This window comes from Pan paniscus, chromosome 11, assembly GCF_029289425.2.
Source record: "Pan paniscus chromosome 11, NHGRI_mPanPan1-v2.0_pri, whole genome shotgun sequence".
Classification (NCBI taxonomy): domain Eukaryota; kingdom Metazoa; phylum Chordata; class Mammalia; order Primates; family Hominidae; genus Pan; species Pan paniscus.
The window spans coordinates 88,375,911-88,402,825 of record NC_073260.2 but is presented as its reverse complement, the minus strand read 5'-3'; the positions used below and the strand labels follow the sequence as shown (position 1 = coordinate 88,402,825).

Sequence of the window (26,915 nt, the reverse complement as noted above, 5' to 3'; positions counted from 1 at the left end):
CTGCCTCAGCCTCCCAAGTTAGCTGGGATTACAGGCATGTGCCACCACGCCCAGCTAATTTTGTATTTTTAGTAGAGACGGGGTTTCTTTATGTTGGTCAGGCTGGTCTCGAACCCCTGACCTCAGATGATCCACCCTCCTCGGCCTCCCAAAGTGTTGGGATTACAGGTGTGAGCCACGGTGCCCGGCTGCAAAGTTTTCTAATGTCTTCTACATTTAAATTTGCCCTCACTTCTCATTCTATATTAGGCAAAATTCTTTTTTTTTTTTTTGAGACAGAGTCTCACACTGTTGCCCAGGCTGGAGTGCAGCAGCGTGATCTCGGCTCACTGCAACCTCCGCCTCCTGGGTTCAAGCGATTCTCCTACCTCAGCCTCCTGAGTAGCTGGAATTACAGGTGCACACTACCATGCCTGGCTAATTTTTGTATTTTTAGTGGAGACGGGGTCTCACAATGTTGTCCAAGCTGGTCTCGAACTCCTGACCTCAAATGGTCCACCCACCTTGGCCTCCCAAAGTGCTGGGATTATAGGCGTGAGCCACTGTGCCTGGCCTGGATTAGGCAGAATTCTTTATGACAGAAACACAACTCAAAATTGTCTTAAGGGGAAAAAAAATAGAATTTATTTGTTCACAGAGCCAAAAAGTACAGAAGTAGATCTTTCACTTCAAGCATGGCTGAATCCAGGTCCTCAATGATACCAACAGGAAGTTGTCTTTCTCACTCTCTGCATTCCTCCATGTTGACCTCATTCTCATTCTCAATCTCTCCTCTTGATGACAAGATGACCACAAGAAGCTCTAAGCTTACACTTTGCCTGCTTGTCAGCTCCAGCAGAAAGAGTTAGCTCTTTCCCTAAGATTCTAGTAACAGTCCTGGAATTGAGCCTCATGAGCCTGGTTTGACTCACTTGTCCATTCCCAATCATTTGGGCAGGGAATGGGATGTTCTAATTGGCCAGGCCTGGGTCACATGGGGGTGGTCCACTCAATCCAAACCACAAAACTGAAAATGAGGAAGAATGGTTCCCCAAAGGAATATTGGAGTGCTGGTATCAGAACAAAGGGAATTGGATGTAGGCAGGCAGAACCAACAGATGTCCACTATGCTTCCATCCCTCAACCTAGTGCAAACTGATTTCCACTCCTGGCATTCACTGACATCTCTCTCACCAAGGTGACCAGGGAACTTGATGGCCAAGAGATCTGCTCAGCTCTCATTCTTCACCTTTCTGCTAGTCACTCCTTCCTTCTGCAAACTCTCCTTGACTTCCATCACCCAGCTCTAACTGAACCCTCTCCAATCTCTCTGACCCACCCCTCTACCTCCTTCACATATAGCCATCCTCCAAGATTTAGGCCTCAGTCCTTCCCTCTCTAGTCTCCATCTGTGGTCCCACTCTCTCCTATACACACTTCCGTTGGGAGCCAAAAAGGCCAAAGGGATCGTGACCAACTCAGCATTCCACTGGAGGCTATATGATCAAACAGCAAACTGTTTATCATGAATGTAGGATGTGAGCAAACACACTGCACCTGCCACCAAAAGGTTTGCTGATGGACATCACTCCTTGGTGCAGGGCTCCTTGAAGTTATCTAAGAAATCTAGCGCCTATTGTTCAAAAGATGCAGTCTCGCAAGCCTGCTGTGAACCAAACCTCTAACTGACAATTACCGACAATCACCCCCCCTTTCTCGCTCTCTTTTGCCTAAGAAATACGGAGGGATGTGTAAAACTCAGGGCCCTTGTCCACTAGAGGCAAAGTGCCCCCTGACCCCTTCTTCCAAATATACTCTTTTGTCTCGTCTTTTATTCCCATTGCCCACCCACCTTTGTTCAGTCCACCAGGGATCATGGCAGGCTACACACTTCTAGTTCCTGGACATCTTCTAAATCTTCTGTCTCCCAGCAATCACCTGAGCTCCTCCAAAGCCCTCAAACTAATGGTTCTGGCAATTTCACAGATTCATGATTTATGACCCCATCCTTTCCCCTTGCCTTTTTCCCAGCCCGTACCTCTGGTCGGTCACCAAGTTAGTCACTTCCCTACTGGGACCCGCTTTTCCATCAACGCTCCCCACTCAGCTCCATACCTCTGCCCTGCCCAGACCTTCATCATGTCACTCCTGACATCTCTGCCCACAGCCTCTGCCTCATCCATCCTGCACCCAGGGACCCGATTAACCTCCTAAGCAGCAGTTGATCAAAACATTCCTTTATCTGAAACCTTCTATGGTTCCTTATTGCCATTAAGATTCCTTAACATGGACTGCTTTCAGGGCTCCGGAATCTGTCCCCAGATTTTCCTTCAATTATTCATCTTGCTGAGCTCTTCAGACTCCAACTAATTTACTCACTGTCCCCAAAACATGCCAAACATTTTCCCACCTCTGAACTTTTACATGACACTAACATTAGACCCTCATTATTGACTCTTCTAAATGTTCCCCATATTTCAAAACTGAGCTCCAAGCCACCTCTGTGAAATCATCCGTAAACACATCAGCTATTCCTCCAATTTTGAGTGTATACTTGTTTGTTGCTTTTGCATAATATGTAATGCCTCCTCTAGCAAGGGAATCACAGGAGAGTTTCTCCCAAAGTCATGCATTTCCCCAGAAAGAATGCTGTCTGTTCCGGAGCTACTACTGTTGTGAGCAACTAAAAGTTGTCTTCCTTGGGCTCTCTCATAGTAGTCCCTGCCCCTCTTTTCCTCATGAGACTATGTCAAGGCTAATGTGAAAATACTTCATGCACTGTTGCCAATGTATGTTAGGGATGAGCATAAAACAACAGACAAGGGGAAACAGAATCAATTGCAGACCCTAACATTTTAACTTTCTTAAATGTTTTTCTTCAACACTTTCCTAAGGTTCATACTTTAAATGACTTTAAAATTATGCTTTAAGTAAATATATGCTTTAAATAATTTTTATTTGCTTCATTTTTCCTTCATAGCTATCCCTTTTTTTTTTGTCATCAAAGATATGTGCGTTTTTTATAAAAACACTTTCTTGTCCCCTGCTGACTACCTCTGGAAGCTTCTTGTTGACCTCTGGTTTTTTGGTTTCTTTTTTTGGCTTTTCATTTCTTAGGATGGTGGTGGTGGTAGTGAAGGAGAGGGGTCTTCTGGTGGCCCCTGCATAAGCACTCCCCCTCAACATGAGCATGATTAACTGGAACCACTGTTATTTCTGTGGTGTAGACAAAATGAGCCATGTAGCTATTAACATCTCCCTGATTTAAAAAGAAACACGGAACTTTCTTTTTCCTGCTGTCCTTAGGGAGGAAAGGTGTAAATATAAGAGACTGTAGCTAGTATCTTGGAAGTCCCCAGGAGACAGGCGTTTCCTCTTGGTCACTGACTCTCTGGGTCACTGACGCCCCTTGAACAGCAGGGCCACCGTGTCTCCCTTTGAAGCAAGTGATCCTTAAGGAATTTTCCAGGTTTAGTAACTTCTGTCTAGCTCCGAAAAGACGTAATGGCTGCAAAAGTGCTTCGTTGAAGAAGATAAGATATATTCATTTTTAAATAAAAATACTTATGGGCGAGAAAAATCGGAGTGGACTGAATCAATTACAGTAAATCTATGGGCTCTAAGGGAGCAAATAATCCAGGCTGGCTGAAAGAATTAAATATTTTAAATTTATAAAGCCAGGGACCCTCAAATCCATAAAAGGATTCAATCTTCTTCTTCTTCTTCTTCTTTTTTTTTTTTAGGATTCAATCTTCTAATAATCCCGGGAGGGGGCGCAAGAGCAGGATTCCTGTTTCTATTTTACGAATGAGGAAACTGAGGTTCAGAAAGCCTAAGTGGCATGCCTCTTCAGTAATCGGCCAATCGTCGCCGCCCTAACTTCACCTCACCTCCCAGTGCAGCACTAGAGTCCCCTCAGGGGTGGCCGTCCCTGGTCAGTCCAGCTCCAGCGGACGGGGTGGGTAGGACGCTCCCTGTCAGGCAGCACTTCCGCCTCCCGGGGCCCGCGCAGCTCACCTCCCTCACCTCCCGCCCTACCCCAGTCACGAGTTGTTTTAGGGGGCCCGCCCCTCCACTTGCTGATTGGGTAGCTCCTGAACCATTGTTGTCCTCTGATTGGTTGTTCCCTTTTCGGCTCTGCAACACCGCCTAGACCGACCGGATACACGGGTAGGGCTTCCGCTTTATCCGTCTCCCTCCTGGCGCTTGTCCTCCTCTCCCAGTCGGCACCACAGCGGTGGCTGCCGGGCGTGGTGTCGGTGGGTCGGTTGTTTTTTCTCTCACCGTTGGTGTCCGTGCCGTTCAGTTGCCCGCCATGGCTGAGCTGGATCCGTTCGGCGCCCCTGCCGGCGCCCCTGGCGGTCCCGCGCTGGGGAACGGATTGGCCGGCGCCGGCGAAGAAGACCCGGCCGCGGCCTTCTTGGCGCAGCAAGAGAGCGAGATTGCGGGCATCGAGAACGACGAGGCCTTCGCCATCCTGGACGGCGGCACCCCCGGGCCCCAGCCGCACGGCGAGCCGCCGGGGGGTCCGGGTGAGAGTGCGGGCGCGTTTGGGGCGAGAGGACGTGTCTGGAAACTCGGTCCACAGTGGGTCCGAGAGCTTCTGTGTGACTCGTGCTCCTTGCTGAATTAGGAGGTTAGGGAGCAGTGCAAACAGGAAACGAGACCCTGGCCCAGACATTCAGAAACCTAGGCTCGAGAAGCCTGTTCGGTTCTCAGCATGTTTGAGTGCTTCTGGGCGCGGGCGGAGCGAGAAAGCAAGTGTAGGGTGGCAGGCTCCGGAGCCGGAAGAAGCCCGTTCAATTCAGCAACTTTTCATTAAGCATTTGCTGTGCCTTTAGTCCGGTCTCTGAAGCAACCGCATTGGCGCAGTTTTTCCAGACTTATAAGCAAGTCTGAGCCGAGCACAGAACTCCAGTTATTAGAAAAGGAGGGCAGAAAAAAATAAGAATGGAAATATCGTTTTTGAGAGATACAAACAAAAGTAGCAATGCAGTTCAGCATTTAAGCACTTAAGGTGTACAGAGTGTTGGATTACGAGGAGGAAGGAGGGAGTAGGGAACTCGAAAGATGATCTAGGTCTGGAGAAAGAACTGCCAAGCGCGGTAGGAGTTTGCCGTCGTTGAGCGACTGATTTACAGCTAGGACTTCTGGAGCTCTTCCTCTGGGAACAGCTTTGGTAGGCAATATTGCCTAAGCAGAACCCAAGATTAGCCTAAACCAATCAGGGAGGGATGAAGAGGTGAATAGAGAATGTTCTCAGCCAAACTCAAGTAAAAATGGGGCAGGTAGGATGGCAGTTTGACCTTTGGATGCCTTAACCTGTGTGTGATGCTTAGGATCATGAGTGGAAAAGACCTATTTAATAATACAAAGAAGTAGGAAATTTAGCTAGAAGAAATGAAATACGGCTTTTCATTCACTTAAAAAATTCCAACTAAGGGAGAATAGGGCACTACTGGGGCATATAGGAGTAGTGTCTACCCTAAATTCAAACCTTAAGGAGCCAGGTAGGTAACATATACGAGAGAAGCTGGCTTGACATGAGACAGTAGAAGTGTTGGAGACTGAGGCTTTGCTGCACTATAGTAGTGCTCTGTGTAAAGGCATTCAGATCCAGCAGTCTCAAGTTACTGTGCCAGCCAGGCGGAACCTTTTGATGGATGGGTTGGTGGGTGTGCTGCTAGTTTGCAGCCTCTTGAGTTTTTGACTGCACCGTGTTGCTTCCTAAGCAAATCAGTCCCCCAGTAAGAACTTAGTGGGAACATGTAATATGCCCGAATATACAACTTTATAGCGGGTAGGTTGGACTAAACTAGGCTGTGATTGCGAGATGAAGTTGGCCTTAAGTGATTAGGAGATATTTTCATTGGGTGGTCTCTAACATTTGTCTGAGAATTTTAAAATTGACTTCTTAGACCCTTAGTTTACCTTCCTCATTTAATAGAAGAGAAGCAATCCTAGAGAGAAATGACTTGCTTAAAAAAGCACGAGTTAATAGCTGAGCCCCAAGTCTACCCACTCTTAGAATATACCACATTCTGTTGCAGTGTTTAGTTGTTTTAGCAGGGGTGTGGTGCGATAAGAGACAGGCAGCTGTGGCTGTCCCAGGTGGAACAGATTTGGGAGAAGCAGAACCCAAGATCTGTAGTTGGAAGATTGTCCTGATTCAAGGACAGTGTTACCCTTACTGTTTTATCTCCACTGCCTAGCAGTGTGTCTGACATGTAGTAGATGCTCACGTTTGACAAAGAAATGGGCAAAAATGTCAGATCCAAGGGTCCTATGTAGAACTGACAGATCTTGGTGACGGGCAGTTAGGGAAGGTAAAAGGGAGAGAATAGAGTTGGATACTCGGTCCTTTGTGCATCAAGCCTTCAGCAAAGGGAAGGAAAGAAATGGTTGCTGACTTGGTTCCTATGAGGGACTTTCTTAGTGAACTAAGCATTTGGTGACTTAAAGCCAGATTCCTGACAGTGTAATTGAAGTTGGTAATATGCAGTGGTCAGCATTTCCTTTGGAGTTTAGAGAACTGATTGGACACTTTTTCTCTCTTAGTTTTCTTTTTCCTTCTTTTTTTTTTTTTAAAGATATGCTCTAGTGGTTAAGATTCTATGCTTTCCTAAACTGCTTGAGTGTGAGTTTAGCTTTGTGATCTCAGACAATGTATATAACTACCACCACTGCCCGGCCTCAGTTTTCTCCTTTGTAAAAGTTGCATAATATAATTTATAATGCTATGTGGCATCTTTAGGATTACATTAAAGAGTGTCTATAAAGTGCTTACAGTTATATATATAAGTATCTAGTGAATTCCAGCTACTATTAGTGGGAGAAAGGAGTTACAAGGCCTTTAGGCTTTGAAGTGTACTGAGTAAATTGAGAGGTTTTAGGCGGGAGCTCTCTTTCTGATGTATTATACAGAGATATATAGGCAGTCAGCTATGACAGATTGATGAGAGGAAAATAAACTGGCCCCAGCCTTGCGGAAAGCGTCTATGGAGGATGGGCACAGGCAAAAACCAGAGGGGTTAGGGCTAAGCCTTGGATGACTCCTTTGGTTGTTAAGAGATCCAGAAAAGAGACGTAGGTTTAGAGGCAGGAAGAAACCAGCTGGGTGAAGTGATATTGAGGTAACCAGCTGTGGGGGATATTGAGGAAGAACAGGTGGTCATGAAGGAGGCAGCACAAGTGGAGCTGTTGAAAAGCTCTCAATCATGAGGGCTGAGTCGGGGAAGAGAACAGGAGAGACAAGCCACAGGGAGTACAGCAGTAAGGCACTATTATGGTGTTTTGTTGTTTTTGAGGCAGTCGCTCTGTCACCCAGGCTGGAGTGCAGTGGTGCGATCTCGGTTCACTGCAACCTCCGCCTCCTGGGTTCAAGCAGTTATCCTGCCTCAGCCTCCCGAGTAGCTGGGATTACAGGCGCCCACCACCATGCACAGCTAACTTTTTGTATTTTTAGTAGAGACGGGGTTTCACCATGTTGGCCAGACTGGTCTGAAACTCCTGACCTCAGGTGAGCCACCCGCCTTGGCCTCCCAAAGTGCTGGAATTACAGGCGTGAACCACTGCACCCGGTGACAAGTGATTTCTTGTAGGAGAAGAAAGAGACATGGATGAATTAAAGGGAAGCTTTCTGGAGAAGTAATTTTATTGGTAGCAGTGGTGGAGGGAAGTTTAGGGAAATCTCATGCATGATAGTTAATTGTACTGCACATTTGCTGTATACCAGGTACACTTTCAGATCCCAGCAGTAGCTCCACAGGTTAAGTGGTAGTGTCATATTTCAGATGAGAATGGATCAGTGTGGAAGTTGAGCAGTGTCCCTAAGGTAGCAAGGTAATAAATGGCTCAAGTGCAGCTTCAAACGTAGGTCTGCTTGACTTCAAATGTTTCTGGAATGTGGAAAGTTGAAAGTGGGTTTGGGACAGTCTTTCACTTTTGAAAACTGGCCCTTTTTCTGTCTGGAGTTCCTGAAAGGCCCTAGAAAGTTTCCTTCTGAAGCATCGTGTTGCTTAGTTTAGTTATTGTAGTAAGTCAAGGCCCTACATGTCCTTTCTGCATGTTTCCACAGCAACAGACGATCCCTTGGCTTGAGCCAGTTGATTCTTGTAAGAATGTTAGTGCAGTAATACAGTAACTAATAAAGAGGAAAGCAGATGCCAGTGGGTCTGGAGGAGCCTTCAGACAGCATGTGATTTTTAAGGAGATGTGGGATGAGGATTGCTTCTTGTTTTGTATATGGAGTAGTGATCAAAGTCTCTCATATTCCAGCCCAGGGCTGGACTATATTAGTGGATAGTTGTTACGTCAATTGTACTATATTAACCATAATGTAGGCCTGGCCAGACTAGCCATTGTAGGATCTAGGATTTAAAACTATCTCACTCTTCTGTCTTACACAAAAATAAATTCCAGGTGGATTAAAGAGAGACATTTAAAAAGTAAAAGAAGAAAAGTGAGTATTTGTCTATCTCATAATAGGAAAGGCCTTCAGCATAAAAGCAGATACAGAAATCATAAAGAAAAAGTCGATCATGTCTACATACACAAATTAAGTTGTTCCAAGTGTTAAATACCATAAACCAAATCAAAAGAGAAACTAGGGAAAATATTTGACTATTAGAGAGCAAATACTTAGAGATCAAAAAATAGCAGGAAAATAGGCAAACTCAGAAAATTCAGTAAAGAAGAAAATCAGGTGTCGGGTATGTGATTACCTCACTGGAAATAAGATTGGCACAACAAAGCCACCATGAGTTTTTTTTTTTTTCCATTATCAAATTAGCAAAAGTTTTAAAACATGATCAAGCACAGTCCCTAGTATCAGGGAAGGTCTAAGAAATGGGGCACTTGTGCTGCTAGTAGTAATATAAACTGGTAGACTAATAGGAACAAGTGGGTAGAGTTTTAGAAGTCTTTAAAATACATATCCTGGGCCAGGTGCGGTGGCTCACGCCTGAAATCCCAGCACTTTCGGAGGCTGAAGTGGGCGGATCACCTGAGGTCAGGAGTTTGAGACCAGCCTGACCAACATAGTGAAACCTCGTCTCTACTAAAAAATACAAAAATTAGCCGGGCATGGTGGCATGTGCCTGTAATCCCAGCTATTCGGGAGGCTGAGGCAGGAGAATCACTTGAACCTGGGAGGCGGAGGTTGCAGCAAGCCGAGATCGCGCCAGTGTACTCTAGCCTGGGCAACAGCGTGAGACTCCGTCTCAAAAAAAATAAAAAAATACATATCCTGGCTGGGCGCAGTGGCTCATGCCTGTAATCCCAGCACTTTGGGGGCTGAGGTGGGTGGATCGTCTGAGGTCAGGAGTTCAAGACCATCCTGGCCAACGTGGTGAAACCCCCGTCTCTACTAAAACTACAAAAAAAATTAGGTGGGCATGATAGCTCACGCCTGTAGTCCCAGCTACTCAGGAGGCTGAGGCAAGAGAATCACTTGAACAACCCAGGAGGTAGAGGTTGCAGTGAGCCAAGATTGCACCACTGTACTCTAGCCTGGGCAACAGAGCAAGACTCTCTCTCAAAATAAAATAAAATAAAATACATATCCTGTGATCCAGCAATTCCTTTTTTTCTTTGTTTTTTATTTTTTTATTTTTTTTATTTTTTGAGATGGAGTCTCGCTCTGTCACCCAGGATGGAGTGCAGTGGCGCGATCTTGGCTCACTGCAACCTCTACCTCCCGAGTTCAAGCAATTCTCCTCTTTCAGCCTCCTGAGTAGCTGGGATTACAGGCTCGTGCCACCACCCTGGCTAATTTTTGTATTTTTAGTATATGGAGGTGGGTTTCACCATGTTGGCCAGGCAGGTCTCGAACTCCTGGCCTCGAGTGATCCTCCCACCTTGGCCTCTCAAAGTGCTGGGATTATAGGTGTGAGCCACCGCGCCCAGCTGTAACCCAGCAATTCTACACCAAGGAATTTATTACAGAGGTGAAATTGAATATGCTTCCCCCATGCTTTCACTAGTTTGATAAACTTCATATTTCCAAAACTTTATAAAGTGCTTAAAAAACTACATAGGTAGGTGGCACATGGCTTAAAGTGGTAAAAGGCCACTGACAAACTATAAGAAACTCATTTTTGTACTGACATAGGAGTAAAAGTCAACTAGGAAAATTAAGAAAAATATGAGAGGCCAGGCATGGTGGCTCATGCCTGTAATCCAGTACTTTGGGAGACCGAGGCGGGTGGATCGCTTGAGTCCAGGAAATCGATAGCAGCCTGGGCAGCATGGCGAAACCCCCTTCCTACAAAAAAATAGAAAAATTATCCAGGCGTGGTGGCGCATGCCTGCAATCCCAGCTCCTGTGGGGACTGAGGTGGGAGGATTGCTTGAGCCCAAAAGGTCGAGGCTACAGTAAGCCATGATTGGGCCACTTTGCTCCAGCCTGGGCGACAGAGCAAGACTGTCTCAAAGATGAAGCTGCAGGTCTCTGCTCATTATGGGTGATTCCAGGCCACACTTTTTTTTTTCCCTCCTGCAGAACTTTCATAGAGAAACACTGTTCTCTTTCTGCTAGTCTTCCATTTGTTACCACTGTAAAATAGAAAACAGAAAATAAAATCAAAAGCTTTTGGACTTGGGAGCTTAAGGACAGATGTGTACACATTTTGGTGAAATTTGTATGTAAGCACATCTTGGTTTTATTTGTTGTATATAGCACCTACCACAGGGATAGCATTTAGTAGCTCAAGGTTCATACAGCATATGATGCTGTATTCTACTGTACAACCCTTTGGCCCAGTGTTTGACCAGTCTTTATTGATAGACCAAAATCTTATGTCTTGCAGATGCTGTTGATGGAGTAATGAATGGTGAATACTACCAGGTACAGAGTACTCTGATTCTGTTCATTGATAGTGATTGGGAATCTTCCTTTCCTGTGATTTTAATTGACTGACCTAGAAAGAAACCCCAGTCCTTTGACTTTCCTGAATGTATTACTGGCTGGTGTGTTATCTACCAAAGTGGAAAGATTTAAAGAGAGGTAGCATTGATAAAAAGAGAACTGTTTAAAAATGTTATTTACCTGCCCCTAGTGTTATCACCTTTATTCTAAAGAAATCACCATTCAAATGATACTGTGTTAAGTGCAGTAAGTTAATACTAATACTTTAAATAATTCTCCTTCCATCTTTGTTTATAGTCTGATTAGGTTAACCTGGTAATATTAATATTCCTTAGTTCAGTGAGTGGCATATGGAATAATTTTGTAAAGATTAACATTTATTTGAGTCTTTTTTTTTTTTTTTTTTTTTTTTGAGACAGTCTCACTGTCGCCCAGGCTAGAGTGCAGTGGCACGATCTTGTCTCATTGCAACCTCCACCTTCTGGGTTCAAGCGATTCATCCACTTCAGCCTCCTGAGTAGCTGGAATTACTGGCGCATGCCACCACACCCGGCTAATTTTTTGTATTTTTAGTAGAGATGGGGTTTCGCCATGTTGGCCAGGCAGGTCTTGAACTCCTGGGCTCAAGTGACCATCCCGCCTTGGCCTCCCAAAGTGCTGGGATTACAGGCGTGAGCCACCGCACCCCGCCAGAGCCACCGCAACCTCGGCTCACTGCAGAACCCGTTTCTAACAACAATGGCGGCTTTTGTAAAATGTTAAAGGATTACCTTAAAAGCAACAACACAGGCCGGCACGGTGGCTCACGCCTGTAATTCCAGCACTTTGGGAGGCTGGGGTGGGTGGATCATTTGAGGTCAAGAGTTCGAGACCAGCCTGGCCAACACAGTGAAACCCGTCTCTGCTAAAAATACAAAAATTAACCAGGCGGTAGTGGCATGTGCCTGTAATCCCAGCTACTGGGGAGGCTGAGGCAGGAGGAGAATTTGCTTGAACCCGGGGAGTAGAGGTTGCAGTTGGCCAAGATTGCGCCACTGCACTCCAGTCTGGGTGACAGAGTAAGACCCTGTCCCGTCCCCCCTTCCCCCACCCCAGAAAAAAAAAAAAAAAAAGCAACCACATAGGCCAGGCACAGGCACCTGTAATCTCAGCTACTCGGGAGGCTGAGGCAGGAGAATTGCTTGAACCCGGGAGGTGGAGGTTGCAGTGAGCCGAGATCGTGCCACTGCACTCCAGCCTCGGCGACAAGAGTGAAAACTCTGTCTCAAAAAAAAAAAAAAAAAAAAAAACAGAACCAGGGGTTCTAACTCAGGTGAAGTGCATTTTAGGAAGGAATTTTTGGTATTAATATAGCACAATTGTGTTTTGTGTTAAGGAAAGTAATGGTCCAACAGACAGTTATGCAGCTATTTCACAAGTGGATCGATTGCAGTCAGAGCCTGAAAGTATCCGTAAATGGAGAGAAGAACAGATGGAACGCTTGGAAGCCCTTGGTAAGGAATCCCTGCTGTGTTTTGGTGTCTGTTTTCAGTGGAGTAGTTGAGCTGGACTCTACTTTTATTCCTTTTTAGCTCACATTAACCAGTGTCATTGTCTGGTCTTTGGGAAGATATCTTCTCAGCCTGAAGGTTACAAGGCTACCTGCACAGAGATGCCTAATCACAGGCCATTGTGTGAGGAGTAGGGTAGCCGGAGATCCCCAAGATCCTCTCACAGGAAGAGCATAGTGATGCTGCTCCTGACCTCAAGAGTAGCCTCAGGTGGTGTTTATAGAGTGCTTTATAAACTTGAAGGATTCAAGTTTCCTATGTCCGTGGACTTTAACAGTCCATTTTTCTTTTTTCTTTTTTCTTTTTTTTTTTTGAGATGGAGTCTCACTCTGTTACCCAGGGTGGAGTGCAGTGGCGTGATCTCGGCTCATTGCAAGCTCTGCCTCCCGGGTTCACACCATTCTCCTGCCCTCAGCCTCCTGAGTAGCTGGGTCTACAGGCGCCCGCCACTACGCCCCGCTAATTTTTTTTTTGTATTTTTAGTAGAGACAGGGTTTCACCGTGTTAGCCAGGTTGGTCTCGATCTCCTGACCTTGTGATCCACACACCTTGGCCTCCTAAAATGCTGGGATTACAGGCGTGAGCCACCGCGCCCGGCCTCCATTTTTCATTTGAAGGCTGAATGAATTTAAAGTAACACGAGGAAAATGAGGTATGTTAGGAAAAAATGTACAATTTGTTTTTCCTACCTTAATATCTCTGTAAGGTAAGTTTTACAATTTTACAGGTAAGAAAAGTGGAGGAGAGGTAGAATAAGTATTTGGAATACTCAGCTAAGGAATGGTAAGAGTCACAATTTCAGCTGAAGTCTGCCTTGCTTCAAAGTCACTACCCATCCCCATCAGCCACATTGCTTTCTAAACATTTAATGTGCGTGGCCATCTAGCCACACAGCCTGGCCTTTGATAAAGAGATGTGTACAAGGAGTGTCACCTGTTGGTTCATGATCAGGGGAGACTTGTGTCTGTACATGGTGGATTGGAGAAGTATGCAGAGTGTGAGGATATAATCCACATTGTGGCCTTTTCTTTGTTTTTTCTTTTTCTTTTTTTAATCAGCTGACTTTAAGATTCATCTTTTCTCAACTTTACAGAACAATTGAAAGGAGGAAAATAAACGTGTGCACCCCCAGATTCAGTAATTAATGGATTATCTTTATATAAATGATATGTTTTAGACATACACACAAATTGTTTTGGCTGACCTACTTTAAGATAAAGACATCATATACTTCGTGTCTAAATATTTCAATGTACACCTCCTAGAAATAATGACATTCTCCTATGTAACCACAACGTCAGCAGTATTATTCCCTCTTGGGAACTGTTGAACTAGTGAAAACATGAGTCCTTATTTTTCAGATGGGATAACTGACACCCAGAAATAGGAAGGGACATGACCCAGATGACACAGCTAATTAGTGCCAAATCATTTATCTCTCTAGTCCTTTTATCTCTCTAGTCCAATTTAGGTGGCTTTCAGAACAAAGAACGCACTTAGTATTTGAACCTTTATAGCACCATTCATTAGTGATTTCTTTGGTGGAAATATTCTGTATCTGTGCTGTCTCGTATGGTAGCCACTAACCACATGTAACTGTTAAGTACTTGAAGTGTGGCTTCACAGTTCAAGTGTGACTGAGAAACTGAATTTTAAATTTTCTTTAATTTTAATAAATTTACATTGAAGTAGCCACATGTAGCTAGTAGCTACCATATTGGACAGTGGAGCTGTAGGAAGATGAAAATAGGTCCTAACAGCTTTGGTCCTTGCTTGTTCTTTGTGTCTCTTGAGTATGCTTAGAGGCAAGATTTAGCTGGTCTTAGTACTGCTGTAGTATTTTTCATGTTACAGAACCCAAATTTATCTTTTCTGTTTTACCAAGCTCTAGCAGTTTTTCTTCTCCATGGAGAGGGTCTACTTTGGTGTCTGGAAAGATTTAATTTTTCAATTATGAAATTGGGTACTTGGGGAATACTCTTATGAGCTGTTTTCTTAATTCAAAGTGCTTTTTTTGAGAGAAGTACAACATTTGGCCTTGCATTCCAACTGAATTGAATTCACTTGGTTCATGAACAAGGTGTTCCTTCAATTTCACCTTTTTTCCTTGCAAAAACTGTGAGAAAGCACGTGGTGCTAAAAATAGAGAACTGGTGCCAGTGGTTTTCAGCCTAGCTGCTGGCTACATTCTCAAGTAATTTTCTTTTCTCTGACCAGTAACGAGGGTGGCCAGAAGGGAAGGCACCTGTGAATGTGCTTTGCTCTCTAAGGGGACTCTTCCTCTTCATCCTCTGAGGGGAAGAATTCTAAATTAGTATTGCAGTGGCACTAAAGCTGCAAAAGCCAGAAGACCAATTTAAATGTACTATTTTATGCAGTAACCACAGTCTGTTCAGCAGGTCACCATTTTTATTTAAATTCATTTTTCAGAGATAAATTTTATATTTTAGTCCTAATGTATAGTAAATGTTAACATCAAAATACATTGAAAGAAAATACTGTCCAATCAAAAAGGTAATTATTTGGAAGTAATTTCACCATGATTGAAAAGGGGGCCTTACATTTTGAATTAGGTATTGTCACATGGCACTTCCAGCCCACAGCTTCTCATTGCAGCATAGCTAAATCTTCCATTCCACATCTGTACTTCATGCCATGGATAGACACGTATTAGATGTTTACTGTAGAGGCTGGGTGGTGTGGCTCAGGTCTGTAATCCCAGCACTTTAGGAGGCTGAGGTGGGAGGATCACTTGAGCTCAGGAGTTCAAGACCAGCCTGGGCACCATAGTGAGACCCTATCTCTACTAAAAAAATTAGCTGGGGGTTGTGGTGCACGCTTGTGGTCCCAGCTACTTAGGAGATTGAGGTGGGAGGATCACTTGAGCCTGGGAGATTGAGGCTGCAGTGAGCTGTGATAGAACTACTGCAGTACAGCCTGGGCTACAGAGCGAGACCCTATCTCAAACAAAACAAAAAAAAGTTTACTGTATATACTTTAGAGTCATCAGTGAAAAATCTGAGAAAATGATTCTTCTGAACGACAGATCACCTTCCGACAAATTAGATACCGAGATGAACGTTCCTACTAACCTGAAACTTGGGGGAGTTTCTAGCTGCTATTAGGCTTTTTCTTATAGTTACACACAGCCTTTTGCAGGTTGTTACTGTAAGACCTTTCTTGCAAAGGCCCTAAAAATGCCCAAGAATACTTCATTTTTCATCCCTTCTAGTAGTTACTTGACACCGCTACTGCTATCTACTCTCCTTCTCAAAGACACTAATTACAGTTTGGGCTCTTGGTCTGCACTTTCAAAACTCTGTCCAGATCGCTGGTGATCACGTTTTGTGATTATTTCTAGGCTTGCCTCCCTTTCTGTCCCTCCCTTTGGAGGAAGCATAATGAGGTAAGCAAAGTGTAAGCTTTACAGCCAGATCTGGGTTTGAATCTTGGCTCTGTCACTTACTATAACCTTTAGGAAATTCACTCAAACTTTCTGAGCTTTAGTTTTTCTCACTGCTGAAAATGGGATCAGAGTTTACCTTCTTGGGATTGTTGTAAAGATTGAGTTAGATGTCTATAAAACACCTGCCAGACAGAAGAACTTGTTTAAAGTGAAGTATCAGGTTAACTTCAAGTGTCAGCTGCCTCAGTAGCTATGACATGTGTTTCTTTTTTTTTTTTTCTTTTTTGAGACAGAGTCTCACTTTGTTGCCTAGGCTGGAGTGCAGTGGTGCGATCTCAGCTCACTGCAACCTCTGCCTCCCAGATTCAAGCGATTCTCCTGCCTCAGCCTCCCCAGTAATCCCCAGTAGCTGGGATTATAGGCATGCACCACCACATCCAGCTAATTTTTTGTATTTTTAGTAGAGACAGGATTTTACCATGTTGGCCAGGCTGGTCTCGAACTCCTAACCTCAGATGATCCACCTGCCTCGGCCTCCCAAAGTGTTGGGATTACAGGCGTGAGCCACCACAAGCAGCCGGCATGTATTTCTTTATCTCTCACTATCTACTGATGTATGTCTCTTCAGCTTAGTGTCTTAGAGAAAACCATATTTAGTCCTCAGAAACTTCATGTTTCATGTTTGAGAATCCAATCTAGCAAACCTGCTAGGTATGCATTTTCTTGCTGTCATTTCTAGAACCTTTAGGTTAACTGTTAACAATGATCCCATACCTCTACCCCCTGCACTTCTCTCCAGTGGAGTTTCTTTTGTAGCTCTGCCCTGGCTCTGCCACAAACACACTGCAGACCAAGTAGGAGTAGATGCTTTGTGGTCCTCTTTAGTGCTAATATTCTGTGTTCTATCATTCTCTGGTTCCTGAATCATCTCTACCTTTGGTAATTGTCCTAATAGCACCCTGCCTCACAGAAGTGCTTCTACCATATTTAGTTATGAGAGTGCCACCTTGTGTTCCACAAAACCATTGTCAAACCTGGAATATGGACTAGTTTGGGAGAAGAGGTAAACGATTAAGATGAATACCCTACTATGAACTAATATTGGCAGCATTGGTAAAGAATCATCTATAATTGTTTCTCCCCCAATTGGTGCCCAGAAGGCTTTTTTCCTATTAATAATAGAAGTCAGTATTTCCACATACACCCTTCTCTTTTGCTCTGCCCAAAACAAGACAAAACAAAACTAATGACCCACTAAGATGTCAGTGGACTGGGATAAGACCAGGAATAGGACTGTGGGAAAGACCAGGCAGGAATAGAAGCACTGAAATCAGAGTTGGTTGTGCAAACAGAGAAAACAGAAGTTTATCTTCCCCTCTCTACTCCCCCAACAGGCACACAGACATGGACCTGCACCCACCACAAGTTCAGTAAGACCAAAATAAACTGATGAACTTCAGTTTGCACTTTGCCTCAATTGTATTGTCTTTCTCTTCTCTCCCTTCAAAGATGCCAATTCTCGGAAGCAAGAAGCAGAGTGGAAAGAAAAGGCAATAAAGGAGCTAGAAGAATGGTATGCAAGACAGGACGAGCAGCTACAGAAAACAAAAGCAAACAACAGGTCAGTCCGTGGTGGTTGTAGCACACTTTGTTTTCCAAAATTGAATCAAATCCATTCTCAGCATCCAGTCTAGGTTTTTGGCTTCTGCCTCCTTTAGTGTGAAATGTCTGCAGTTTTTAAAGAAAGTGCTTGAAACAGGTTGCAAGTCTCTCGGGTCTTGTGAGCATAATTCACCCTATTGTTTAGCCATCCCAATTGTAGTGAGCTTAGCTCTCTGAGAGTTTGGTTAATATGCATAACCTGTAATGGTGTGATTCAGCCAAGGGAAAAGTTACTTTTCATGGAACCCTGAAACGAAAGCTGGGTGTCATGAATACACCCAGATCTAGTTACTTTGGATATGATTATAGACTTGGTCATGTTGAGTCTCCTCAATATAGCCCTGCCCCCTGAAAGCCACTTCATGAAGGGGTCCGTTGGCAGGAATATGTGCTTTGTAGTTAGGCAGCCAAGGATGTTCCAACATGATTATTTTAGAATTGAGGGTTCTGTGGGTACTTATTTGTGCCTTAAAAAGTCTTGAATTGACTTCTTAAAAATGTTCTGTTTGAAATAGATTTTATTTAGTTACTGATGGTTAAGGAGTTGTGAGGAGAAAAACGCTTTCATTCTCATATCACTACTCACCAGCAGCTGGGCTTTAATGCCCTACACTTAGAGCCCTTCTTGGAAGCAGCAAAGAGAGGATATGTGGTGTTGCTTCCCTCAGGGCAGGCAGGTTCAGAGCCCAACTTTCACTGAATAGTCAATCCATTCACTTCAGTGTATAAACGGGCCAGACCGAGCCTGGGGATATTTTTAATTTTCAGGGTAGAGCCTTGGGTTCTCGTATGCAGAGGCAGGAAGCAGGTTGGGTTAAGTGCCCTTGTCTCTGGCAGCTCTGTTAGACAGAGATGTGGCAGGAGAGAGAGCTAACGGCTTTGCCAGCCAGCCAGTGCTATTGTGGGTCCAGTATGACAGAGCAGTTGGACTCTCTTTTATATGCTAGCAGCCCTTCAGCTCATTGGATTCCGGCTTGAGCCTGTGTCCTGGTCACTTTCCTGTGGGGGCGGTATGCTCAAGGAGTGCCTGTCAGGTTCCATGTGGAGTTCTGTGGGACTGCTCTCTGGTGTGCAGGCTGGGTTGCCAGTGGTGATGGCTTCCATCAGCTACGTGGGGCTGTTGTTGAGCCTGTGGTCAGTAGGTGGTGCTGACAGGTCCAGGCTCCTGTGTCCTCTGCTCCCTCAAGATGATTTTCTCCCAGGTGGAAGTTCAGATCGGTAAAGCTGAGTGGGGACTGTGTGCAAGCACCCTGCGAGCCCTGAGAACTCCCCCAGCCTGCGACCCCAGCACTTAAGTTTAGTCTGAAGTACTGTAGCCGTGCCGACCCTCCCCGCTCTGGGTCTGTGATGCGTCAAGAACTTAACACAAGTTTTCAAACTTAGATAATGAATATGTTGGTAACAGCCTTTCTGTTGCAGAAATTTTTTTCAAGGAAGTTTTGCTGAACTGTCAAGAAAGGGATATTCTCTGTATACAGAATCCGTTGTTCTCAGAGGGAGTAATGACACCTGTTTTTTTTTTTTTTTTTTTTTTTGAGATGGAGTCTTGCTCTGTCGCCCAGGCTGGAGTGCGGTGGTGCGATCTCGGCTCACTGCAAGCTCCACCTCCTGGATTCACGCCATTCTCCTGCCTCAGCCTCCCGAGTAGCTGGGACTACAGGTGCCCGCCACCATGCCCAGCTAATTTTTTTCTGTTTTTAGTAGAAACAGGGTTTCACTGTGTTAGCCAGGATGGTCTCGATCTCCTGACCTCGTGATCTGCCTTCCTTGGCCTCCCAAAGTGCTGGGATTACAGGTGTGAGCCACCGCGCCTGGCCATGACACCTGTTTTTAGGAGCTCAGTCTTAAAAGTTTAGTCCCTCCAGGCATTGAATTTGGGCCTTGGTACCTTTCTGTACTTGGAACTGTAGAATGCTGGGTAAGCTGGTCTCACAGATGAACCTCTTAAGTTCCAGAGAGAAGGAACTTCCCCACCGCTCACTGAGAATGTAGAGCTGCTTAGGAAGCAGGTCACTTGCCTTGTGGGAACCTTGCAGCACAGGGCTGACTCTGAGAGCATAACGCTAGCGGCACACTAGCCATTGTCACCAGGGCTCTAGGACAGAAGAGATGGTTTTTACAGTTTATTCCAGTGATTCTTCACTGGTTGGAGGTGGGAGCCATTTGAGAGTCACTTTGGGGGACTTCTTCCAAGGGTCTACACCCTCCCCTGGAGATTTTTATATTGCTGACTACTCCCCCTCTCCATCCATGTTTGACTCTAAACTTTAGAGTTCAAAGGAATAGGTCCCATTTAGATGTATAAAGTAATTCATCCTTGTTATCTGTCTATGGGTAAAGAGTGAATATTTTTAGAAAAGAAAATGGGGGCCGGACACCGTGACTCAACACCTGTAATTCCAGCACATTGGGAGGCTGAGGCGGGCAGATCACTTGAGGTCAGGAGTTTGAGACCAGCCTGCCCAACATGGTGAAACCCCATCTCTACTAAAAATGCGAAAATTAACTGGGTGTGGTGGTGTGTGCCTGTAATCCCAGCAACTCGGGAGTCTGAGGCAGGAGAATCACTAGAACCCGGGAGGCAGAGGTTGCAGTGAGCTGAGATTGCGCCACTGCACTCCAGCCTGGGCGACAGAGCGAGACTCAGTCTGAAAAAAAGAAAAGAAAAAAGAAAACGGGGTGCTGATTTCAAGCAAGTATGATTCTCTCTGGGTGACTTCTGCAGTAGCTGGATGTTAAGGGGACCCGAGAGATAAGGCAGAAAGATGAGAAGTTTGAAAGAGGAAAGTCGGAGACAGGAAGGGCATCCAGTTAATTGTGAGAGCATCCTCAGGCCTCCTGCCTTCCAGCTGCCTCACCACTGGGTCACCAAAGCACTAGGAGCACGTCGCGCCTGGCACTGCACTGGGGGTGGGTGTGCTGTACTCTGTTGTCAGTCCCTAGACTGCATCTCCCTTCTTTTATCCCAAGTTGAGGCCTAAGTGTCACAGTACAAGAGCTGTGAATTATTCAGTGACAGCCATGGAAAAGAATTTCCTTTTCATAGCCAGCCAGCCAGAGCAGTGACTGACTCCTGCAGCTGGATGAGTTTGCTCATCAAGAACAACCCCAGAACATTTCCCCTATTACAGGTAGCACTTGTGCTTGTCAGCTCTTTCAAGGCTTGAGAAGGTTTGGGGAACCCACAGTTCTCAGAGATGGCAAACATTTTTTTCTGTGCCCACTTTGAGGCTGTTTATGGAATGAAGTTCTGCATTGTATTCGTGCCTCCAGAGCTTGTCCTAGGTCAGGTATTCCTCTTCCCTCCCCTCTCCTAAGCCTCCCTGAGCCCCTTCCTGCCTTGGCTGAGGATTGCTACTTTCAAGCGAAGGACAAATAAGCAGAGGGCCACCTGTGTGTGTGTCTGATTTTCTGTTTGTTCTGGGCCTGCAACCTTGACAGGGGATGTGCTTGTCACTGAGGAGCTCTTTGGTCTTGGGCTAGCTGCAAAGGAGCAAGAGCCTGACATTCAAACTTTTGTTGTCTTAGTGATGATTTGACAGGAGTCATGAAACCTCTACTCTTCTTGTGGAGGGAAACCCAAGTTGAAATCGATCAGGTTTAGTCCTTTGTGTAAACTAAAAGGGTTATGGGTTTATAAGCCAGCCTGCCTTGCCTTTTCCTCCCACTCATTCTGCCCACAAACAACTCTGTTTTCCTGCTGAGTCACTTTAAGTTACAATCAGCCTGCTCTTTTTGCTTTCTTTAAATTTCCACAAAACACCTCCTGTGTATAAAACAAAATGGGAAAGAAGGAAGGGCATGTGTGAGCTTAAAAATTAACTTAAAATTACTAGAATTTGCCTTCAAATAAGTATGTGAGGTTAGCTTAATGACCAGGCATGATTATCCTTGAAAAATGTCTTTCCCCTTGCCCACCCCAAATCGACTTGACAAAGGACAGGGTAAGACTCCATGAGGGAGGTTCCACGTCCAGCCACAGTGGAGAAGAGTGGGCTGGCAGAGCCCAGGGAGTCAGTCGAGGACAACAGAGTCAAAGCCAGCCTGGCCCCTGCTGTCAAAATTTATCCACCCAGTCTGCCCCTCCTTCCTGTCTGAGAGCCCTGCCATGTTGAGAGTTAAGAAGGGATGAAGTTCTGGATTCTGGGCTGCACCTTATCAAAGCCAATTGAGTCTGGTATAAAAATATTCAGAAACTGTACCCGCTTCTTGAGTAGAGAGAGAGCCATATTCAGGAACAACAGAAGCCAGGGCCAGGATCCTAGTCCAGTGTTCTTCCCACCAGACCACTCACCTCCAGCCGTTTTTTCCTGTAAGGTTGAGATTTTAAAATGACCATATGTGTTCCCAGGATTCTGGAAGTGTATCCCACCCAGACAGTGTGGGGAAGCAGTAGTTAGATAATCCAAGATAAAACTGGCTTTGGGTCCTAGCGCATCTGGTGTCTGGCAGCATTCCTGCCCAGTGACATTAACTGAAACAGGAAGGTGGCGTGGCTTTCTGGGCACATACAGCAGGGAAGAAGCATGACTATACAGTAGAAAGAGCCCTGGACTTAGGGCCAGGCTGCCTTGGTTGTGAGTCCTGAATGCTGCCACTGTGGTGTAGCTGAGCAAGTTGTTCATCTCTAAGCCTCAGTTACCTCATCTGTACAGTGGGGGTGAGAACAGTCATAGGTTGTTAACAGTTAAGGATTGAATCAACATAATGTATGTGAAAGGGCTTAGTCCATGATTGGGTGCTTAATAAATGCCCGTGTTGCTGGGGTGAGCCAAAGGGATGAAGTTGGCAGTGCTTGCTCTGTCGTGGAGCAGTCCCCACGTGGGAAGGCCAGCGGGAAACCAGGCCTGCTGAAGTCTCCAGCGCTGGAAGCCTCACGGGGGTTAGGAAGGAGCCTTGGGAGCAGCTCCTCAGAGCACAGTTGTACCTCAATTGTGGATTTTAGATGTTTCTGCTTCTCAATGTTCTCTCTTTTTTCCTGCCTGCTTGCCTGCCTTTTGGACCTCTTGCTGTCTAGGGTGGCAGATGAAGCTTTCTACAAACAACCCTTCGCTGACGTGATTGGTTATGTGTATGTTGCAAAAACTAATTCCTTTTTCTACATCTGATTCTTTCTACTTTTGTTTAGAGTTAATGCTCCTTTTATGTCACAAGTTGCTTTGCTTTTTAAATTATTTCAAATTGGCACTTTGGGGGCTGCCTAAGAATTGATAAGCGGGGTATGATCTGTTGATGAATCTTCCAGATTTGTGACTCCCTGCATCCTCTGATGGCCATTTTTCATATTTGGGGTTTTGGAGGGAAGAAAGCTAACTTGCTTTCAAAATGTGTCATTTGCGATCTTATCTGGGAAGGGTTTGAGGCTCGGGGGAACTCTGCTCTCTTGCTCTTGGCTGCCATCACTGCTGCCATGCCCTGTTGCCTGCCTGCCTCAGGTGGGAAGGAGGTTTCCCCACCTGGGAGCAGGTGGCAGTCCCAGGAGGTTAGGAGCCAGTGAGCAGCAGCACCTTGCATTGCCAAAATCAGAGCTGTGGGGCAGCATTTTCCATACTTGGTTCATTCAAACAATGTGGGGTCATTTGCCTCTCCCTCAGGCAGAAGAGTCCAGAGCAGAGGGGGTTGTCTCCAGTGGGTGTCTATAATTGTTCCTCTGTGGTCTTGCATGTCAGAAATTGCTATTTAGTGGTCAGCTTCTGATGTCCTGTCTCCTAGCACAGGGAAGCCCCCAGCTTTGAGATCAGGATAGTCAAAGTGTCTTGATACGGGCCACTTGGGCTTCTCCCCCTGACCCCCCTAAAAGAAACCTGCATCTTCTCTGGAGAAGGTGTTTTTCTTATTCTTTTTTTTTTTCTTTTTTTCTTTTTTCTTTTTTTTAAGGATTTCTTTTATCAAAGCAGTATTGCTGAAGAGTTGGAAACAGTTCTCATTGTCTCCTCCTTAAAAATTAGGGCTGGCTTTACATGAGAAGTAAGGGTGGAATGGAAGAGGAGAGGAACCTGTGGAAGGTGGGCGATGAGCTCAGGTCTGTAGAGCCTCTCAGGGCCTATGACCTTGAGATGTTCATCCCCTTAGAAGACAGAACTGGGTTTCCTGGGCCCCCAGATGCATTTGCAGTGAGACTTGTGAAATGCTGGACTTACAGGTGGTGTTTGATTTGATTTCTGCACATTCTCTCTGGAGTAGAAATGGAGACTGGAAAGGTCGAGTCTGGTTTTGCTGGGCAGCTGGGTGGCCAGCAAAGCCAGCTGCACGTCCCCAAGCACAGATAGAGTGGCAGGGGCATGTCCAGCTTACTGACCATCTGCATTGAGCTCATTCTCATTTTCTATATCTGACTTAAAGTTTCTCTCGTTTCTTTTCTTCTCTTCACCTTTAAGCACAAACATAAACCATCCTTGCTACAGCCTAGAACAGTTAAGTAAACCTTTCTCACTGCCCCTAACTGTGTGTGCCATGAAGTCGCAGTGTTGTAGTGGCTCTGGGCTTCAGCGGTGTTTGCCACAGCCATCCCTGTGATAGTGCCACCCCTCCGTCCCCACAGACCAGTCATCTCCATTGCTTTTGCTTTGCCCGTGATGCTTGTTGGAGTAGATGAATATAGTGTGTCTTACCGCTGTCCTTTCCGGCTGTAGCTCCCACCAGTTAATTCCGAACTGGGGGTGGGCTGACCTTGATGTGAAAGAATGTTGGAGCAGCATCCTGCCAAAAAGCAACTCACGTTGGCTCTCCTGCCAGTGTGCCCTGAGTGGCCCCAAGGCACCTGGCTGGAGGGAAAATGGCAAACTTTTGGCTGAACTGGAGAATGTCCTAACAAACCCCCTTCCAGAATGGCTTTAGTCTCTAGTGCTTGCTAGCATGGGAGCTTTGTCTTGAATTCCTTTTGATCTGCCCCGTTTCTCTCCAGCCTTAGGAATAAATCTAGAGGCTATTGTGCAATGATCTGTGGGCTTTTTAGAAGTCTCTAAATTTCCTTGAAATTCAGTACAGCCCAGCATAAACTACTCAAGTTCTTGATCAGCCTGCTGCTTTGTTCTTATTAATAAAAGCAGTGTGTAGCTGGCTAAGGACTTGTTTTATTAATGCTCCACAGGAGCAGAGACAGACAGAGAGACATAGTGAGCCTTGAACCAAACACCTGTATTCCAACATTTTACACAGCGGTCTGGGCACCCTGTGCCTAGGAGAGCCAGCTACGTGTCTACCTGAGTCTGACCTGGGCCAGGGGCTGTTATCTTGGGAAAGCCAGAATGTCATTAAGAAAGGGACAAATAGGCAGTTGCTTGTGTAGCAAGGCAGCCACCAGGTTGCTCAAAGGGGGTTCTACATAAACCAACATATTTTGTTGTTGCTTCCAGGGCAGCAGAAGAAGCCTTTGTAAATGACATTGACGAGTCGTCCCCAGGCACTGAGTGGGAACGGGTGGCCCGGCTGTGTGACTTTAACCCCAAGTCTAGCAAGCAGGCCAAAGATGTCTCCCGCATGCGCTCAGTCCTCATCTCCCTCAAGCAGGCCCCGCTGGTGCACTGAAGAGCCACCCTGTGGAAACACTACATCTGCAATATCTTAATCCTACTCAGTGAAGCTCTTCACAGTCATTGGATTAATTATGTTGAGTTCTTTTGGACCAAACCTTTTTGTCTTTAGAGTTGTTCATTGTTTGTGATTGCATGTTTCCTTCCTTCAACTGTGTTCTCCCTGGCATTCAGAGAGGAGGGAGAGGAGGAAGAGGAAGGGGAGGGAAGCTTCCCAAGAGTAGCCTCAACCTGTGCTTCTGTGCATTATTCTGAGAATAAATTTCTGTTTCAAACTGTATTATGTGAAGCTTCTTTATTGACCTCAAGATGTGTTGTAGTTTGGAGTGAGGTTGGAAGGAATTTCCAGGAGGAATTTCCTTGAAATTTCTAGGGCTGAGGAGGCACAGCCACTGGGCACACAGCCCTGCCTTGAACTAAGATAGCACCGGGATCTAGAGTGGGATCCTGTGGACATTTTCATTTGAGAAGGGAGTTTAGTGGCTGAAGGTTAACCCCCTCATTATCTACCTAAGACACAGCTGTGAATCCTCTCACCAACCTAGTCGTTTTCTCCCAGATGGGCTCTTGCTTGCCAGTGTCCCTCAGTTTAGGGTCTTGGATAGTATATTTCGGCAGGAGTCTGTGGGGCACGTAGACTCTAGTAGGACCTTGACTCCTTTGGATCCGGCCAGTAAGCCTGAGTCAGGACGGCATTCATGTGTGGCTAGCCCCATTACTGTTGAGTCCTGTAGCACATGTTGGGTTCTGTGCCATCCCAAGCACTTGGTTCATATTTCTCTTGTAAAATCCTTCTAGACCTGTGCTGTCCAATGCAGTATTCACCAGGCCCATGTGGCTATTTAAATGAATTTAAAATACATTTCTAGTCTTAGTCACAATTCATGTGCTCAGTAGCCATATGTGGTTAGGTGGCACTCGAATTGGATAGCACAGGTTATAGAACATGTCCATGGTCGCAGAAAGCTGCACTGGACCATGCTGATCTACCACAGGTGTTTCCAGGAGCCCGTGCTTTGTTCAGACACCAGTAAGTTCATTATCTGCCTTCAGAACCTGGCATAGTACCTGGCTCGTTTTAGGTGATGTTCCAAGCAATTATTAAAGCTATATTTCAGTAATCTGCTTATAACTACCTGGTACTTCCAAACTGGAGATTGAGGTAAACTGTAATACTATGCTCAGGATGGGGGTTAGGTGTTGCCATTGCCAAGAAGGAAAGGCCACTATCTCTTCAATGTTAATTATTTTTGGCTGGAAGGAGCTTTCATTACTTTTCCTGCTACCTCCCCGTTTCCAAGCTTAGTTGGGCTTTCCTTGACTTGGCCCACATTTCTGGCCTCTGCTTATTCCTCCCCCGTTAGTCAAATCTGATTACAATCAAGCAATCATTGTTCCAGACTTTTGTTCCTACGGGACCTGCTAATCCCATTCCAAATGTCAAAATCCAATTTAAGAACTAGTTCAAAGGCCACCCCCCTTCCCCTGAACTCCCATGGCCATCTACCTGGGACAGCTTATTTTTGGTAGTCTTGGTGCCATCGTCTGGACCAGTCTTGCCTCCCACACCAGCTGGGCTTCTTGAGGTGGGAGGTGGCAATTTTAAATGTCAACAAAATCTGTGACATTCTCTAGATGGAGAGGTGACTGAATAATGTGACAAAAGTGATGCTGGGATGACTTCCAAGGCTAGGTCATAAAAGGCAGTGCTGCTGATGGTTGATTTGTTGGAACAACTAGCTGGTGGCCCTGAGCCGCCTCATAAAAAATTCTACCTTTGAAGCTACCCATGTGGTGAGGAAGCCCAAACTAGCCCGCAAAGAGAGGCCACCTGAGAGACCCTGTAACCACACACATTGGGAGATGCCTGGCCAGCCAGCCTCGTGCTATTCCAGCTGACAACTACAAGTGCAGGATAC

The 26,915-nt window shown here is 45.5% G+C and overlaps 1 protein-coding gene across 8 annotated transcripts; it reads left to right on the top strand.

The window, feature by feature from the left end:
- The first annotated feature begins 4,098 nt into the window (after positions 1–4,098).
- On the top strand, positions 4,099–25,276 carry CLTA (clathrin light chain A). 8 transcript variants are annotated; one of them, XM_003829860.4, is made up of 7 exons: positions 4,124–4,511; positions 10,788–10,825; positions 12,222–12,339; positions 17,312–17,423; positions 22,482–22,535; positions 23,842–23,877; positions 24,820–25,276. In XM_003829860.4, the coding sequence occupies exons 1-7, from the start codon at positions 4,295–4,297 to the stop codon at positions 24,989–24,991; spliced, it is 747 nt and encodes a 248-aa protein (XP_003829908.1). In that variant the 5' UTR covers positions 4,124–4,294; the 3' UTR covers positions 24,992–25,276. The 8 variants fall into 8 exon arrangements, with proteins under 8 accessions (XP_054948019.1, XP_003829907.1, XP_003829908.1 ...); XM_008955256.3 differs by lacking the exon at positions 22,482–22,535; XM_003829861.4 differs by lacking the exon at positions 23,842–23,877.
- The last annotated feature ends 1,639 nt before the right edge of the window (positions 25,277–26,915 follow it).

Bases quoted from the DNA above. Each gene is read 5' to 3' on its own strand.
- CLTA (XM_003829860.4), top strand. From the start codon at position 4,295: ATGGCTGAGCTGGATCCGTTCGGCGCCCCTGCCGGCGCCCCTGGCGGT. The intron at 10,826-12,221 runs GTACAGAGTACT...TTTTGTGTTAAG, and splicing joins TGAATGGTGAATACTACCAG to GAAAGTAATGGTCCAACAGA. The intron at 12,340-17,311 runs GTAAGGAATCCC...CTCCCTTCAAAG, and splicing joins GGAACGCTTGGAAGCCCTTG to ATGCCAATTCTCGGAAGCAA.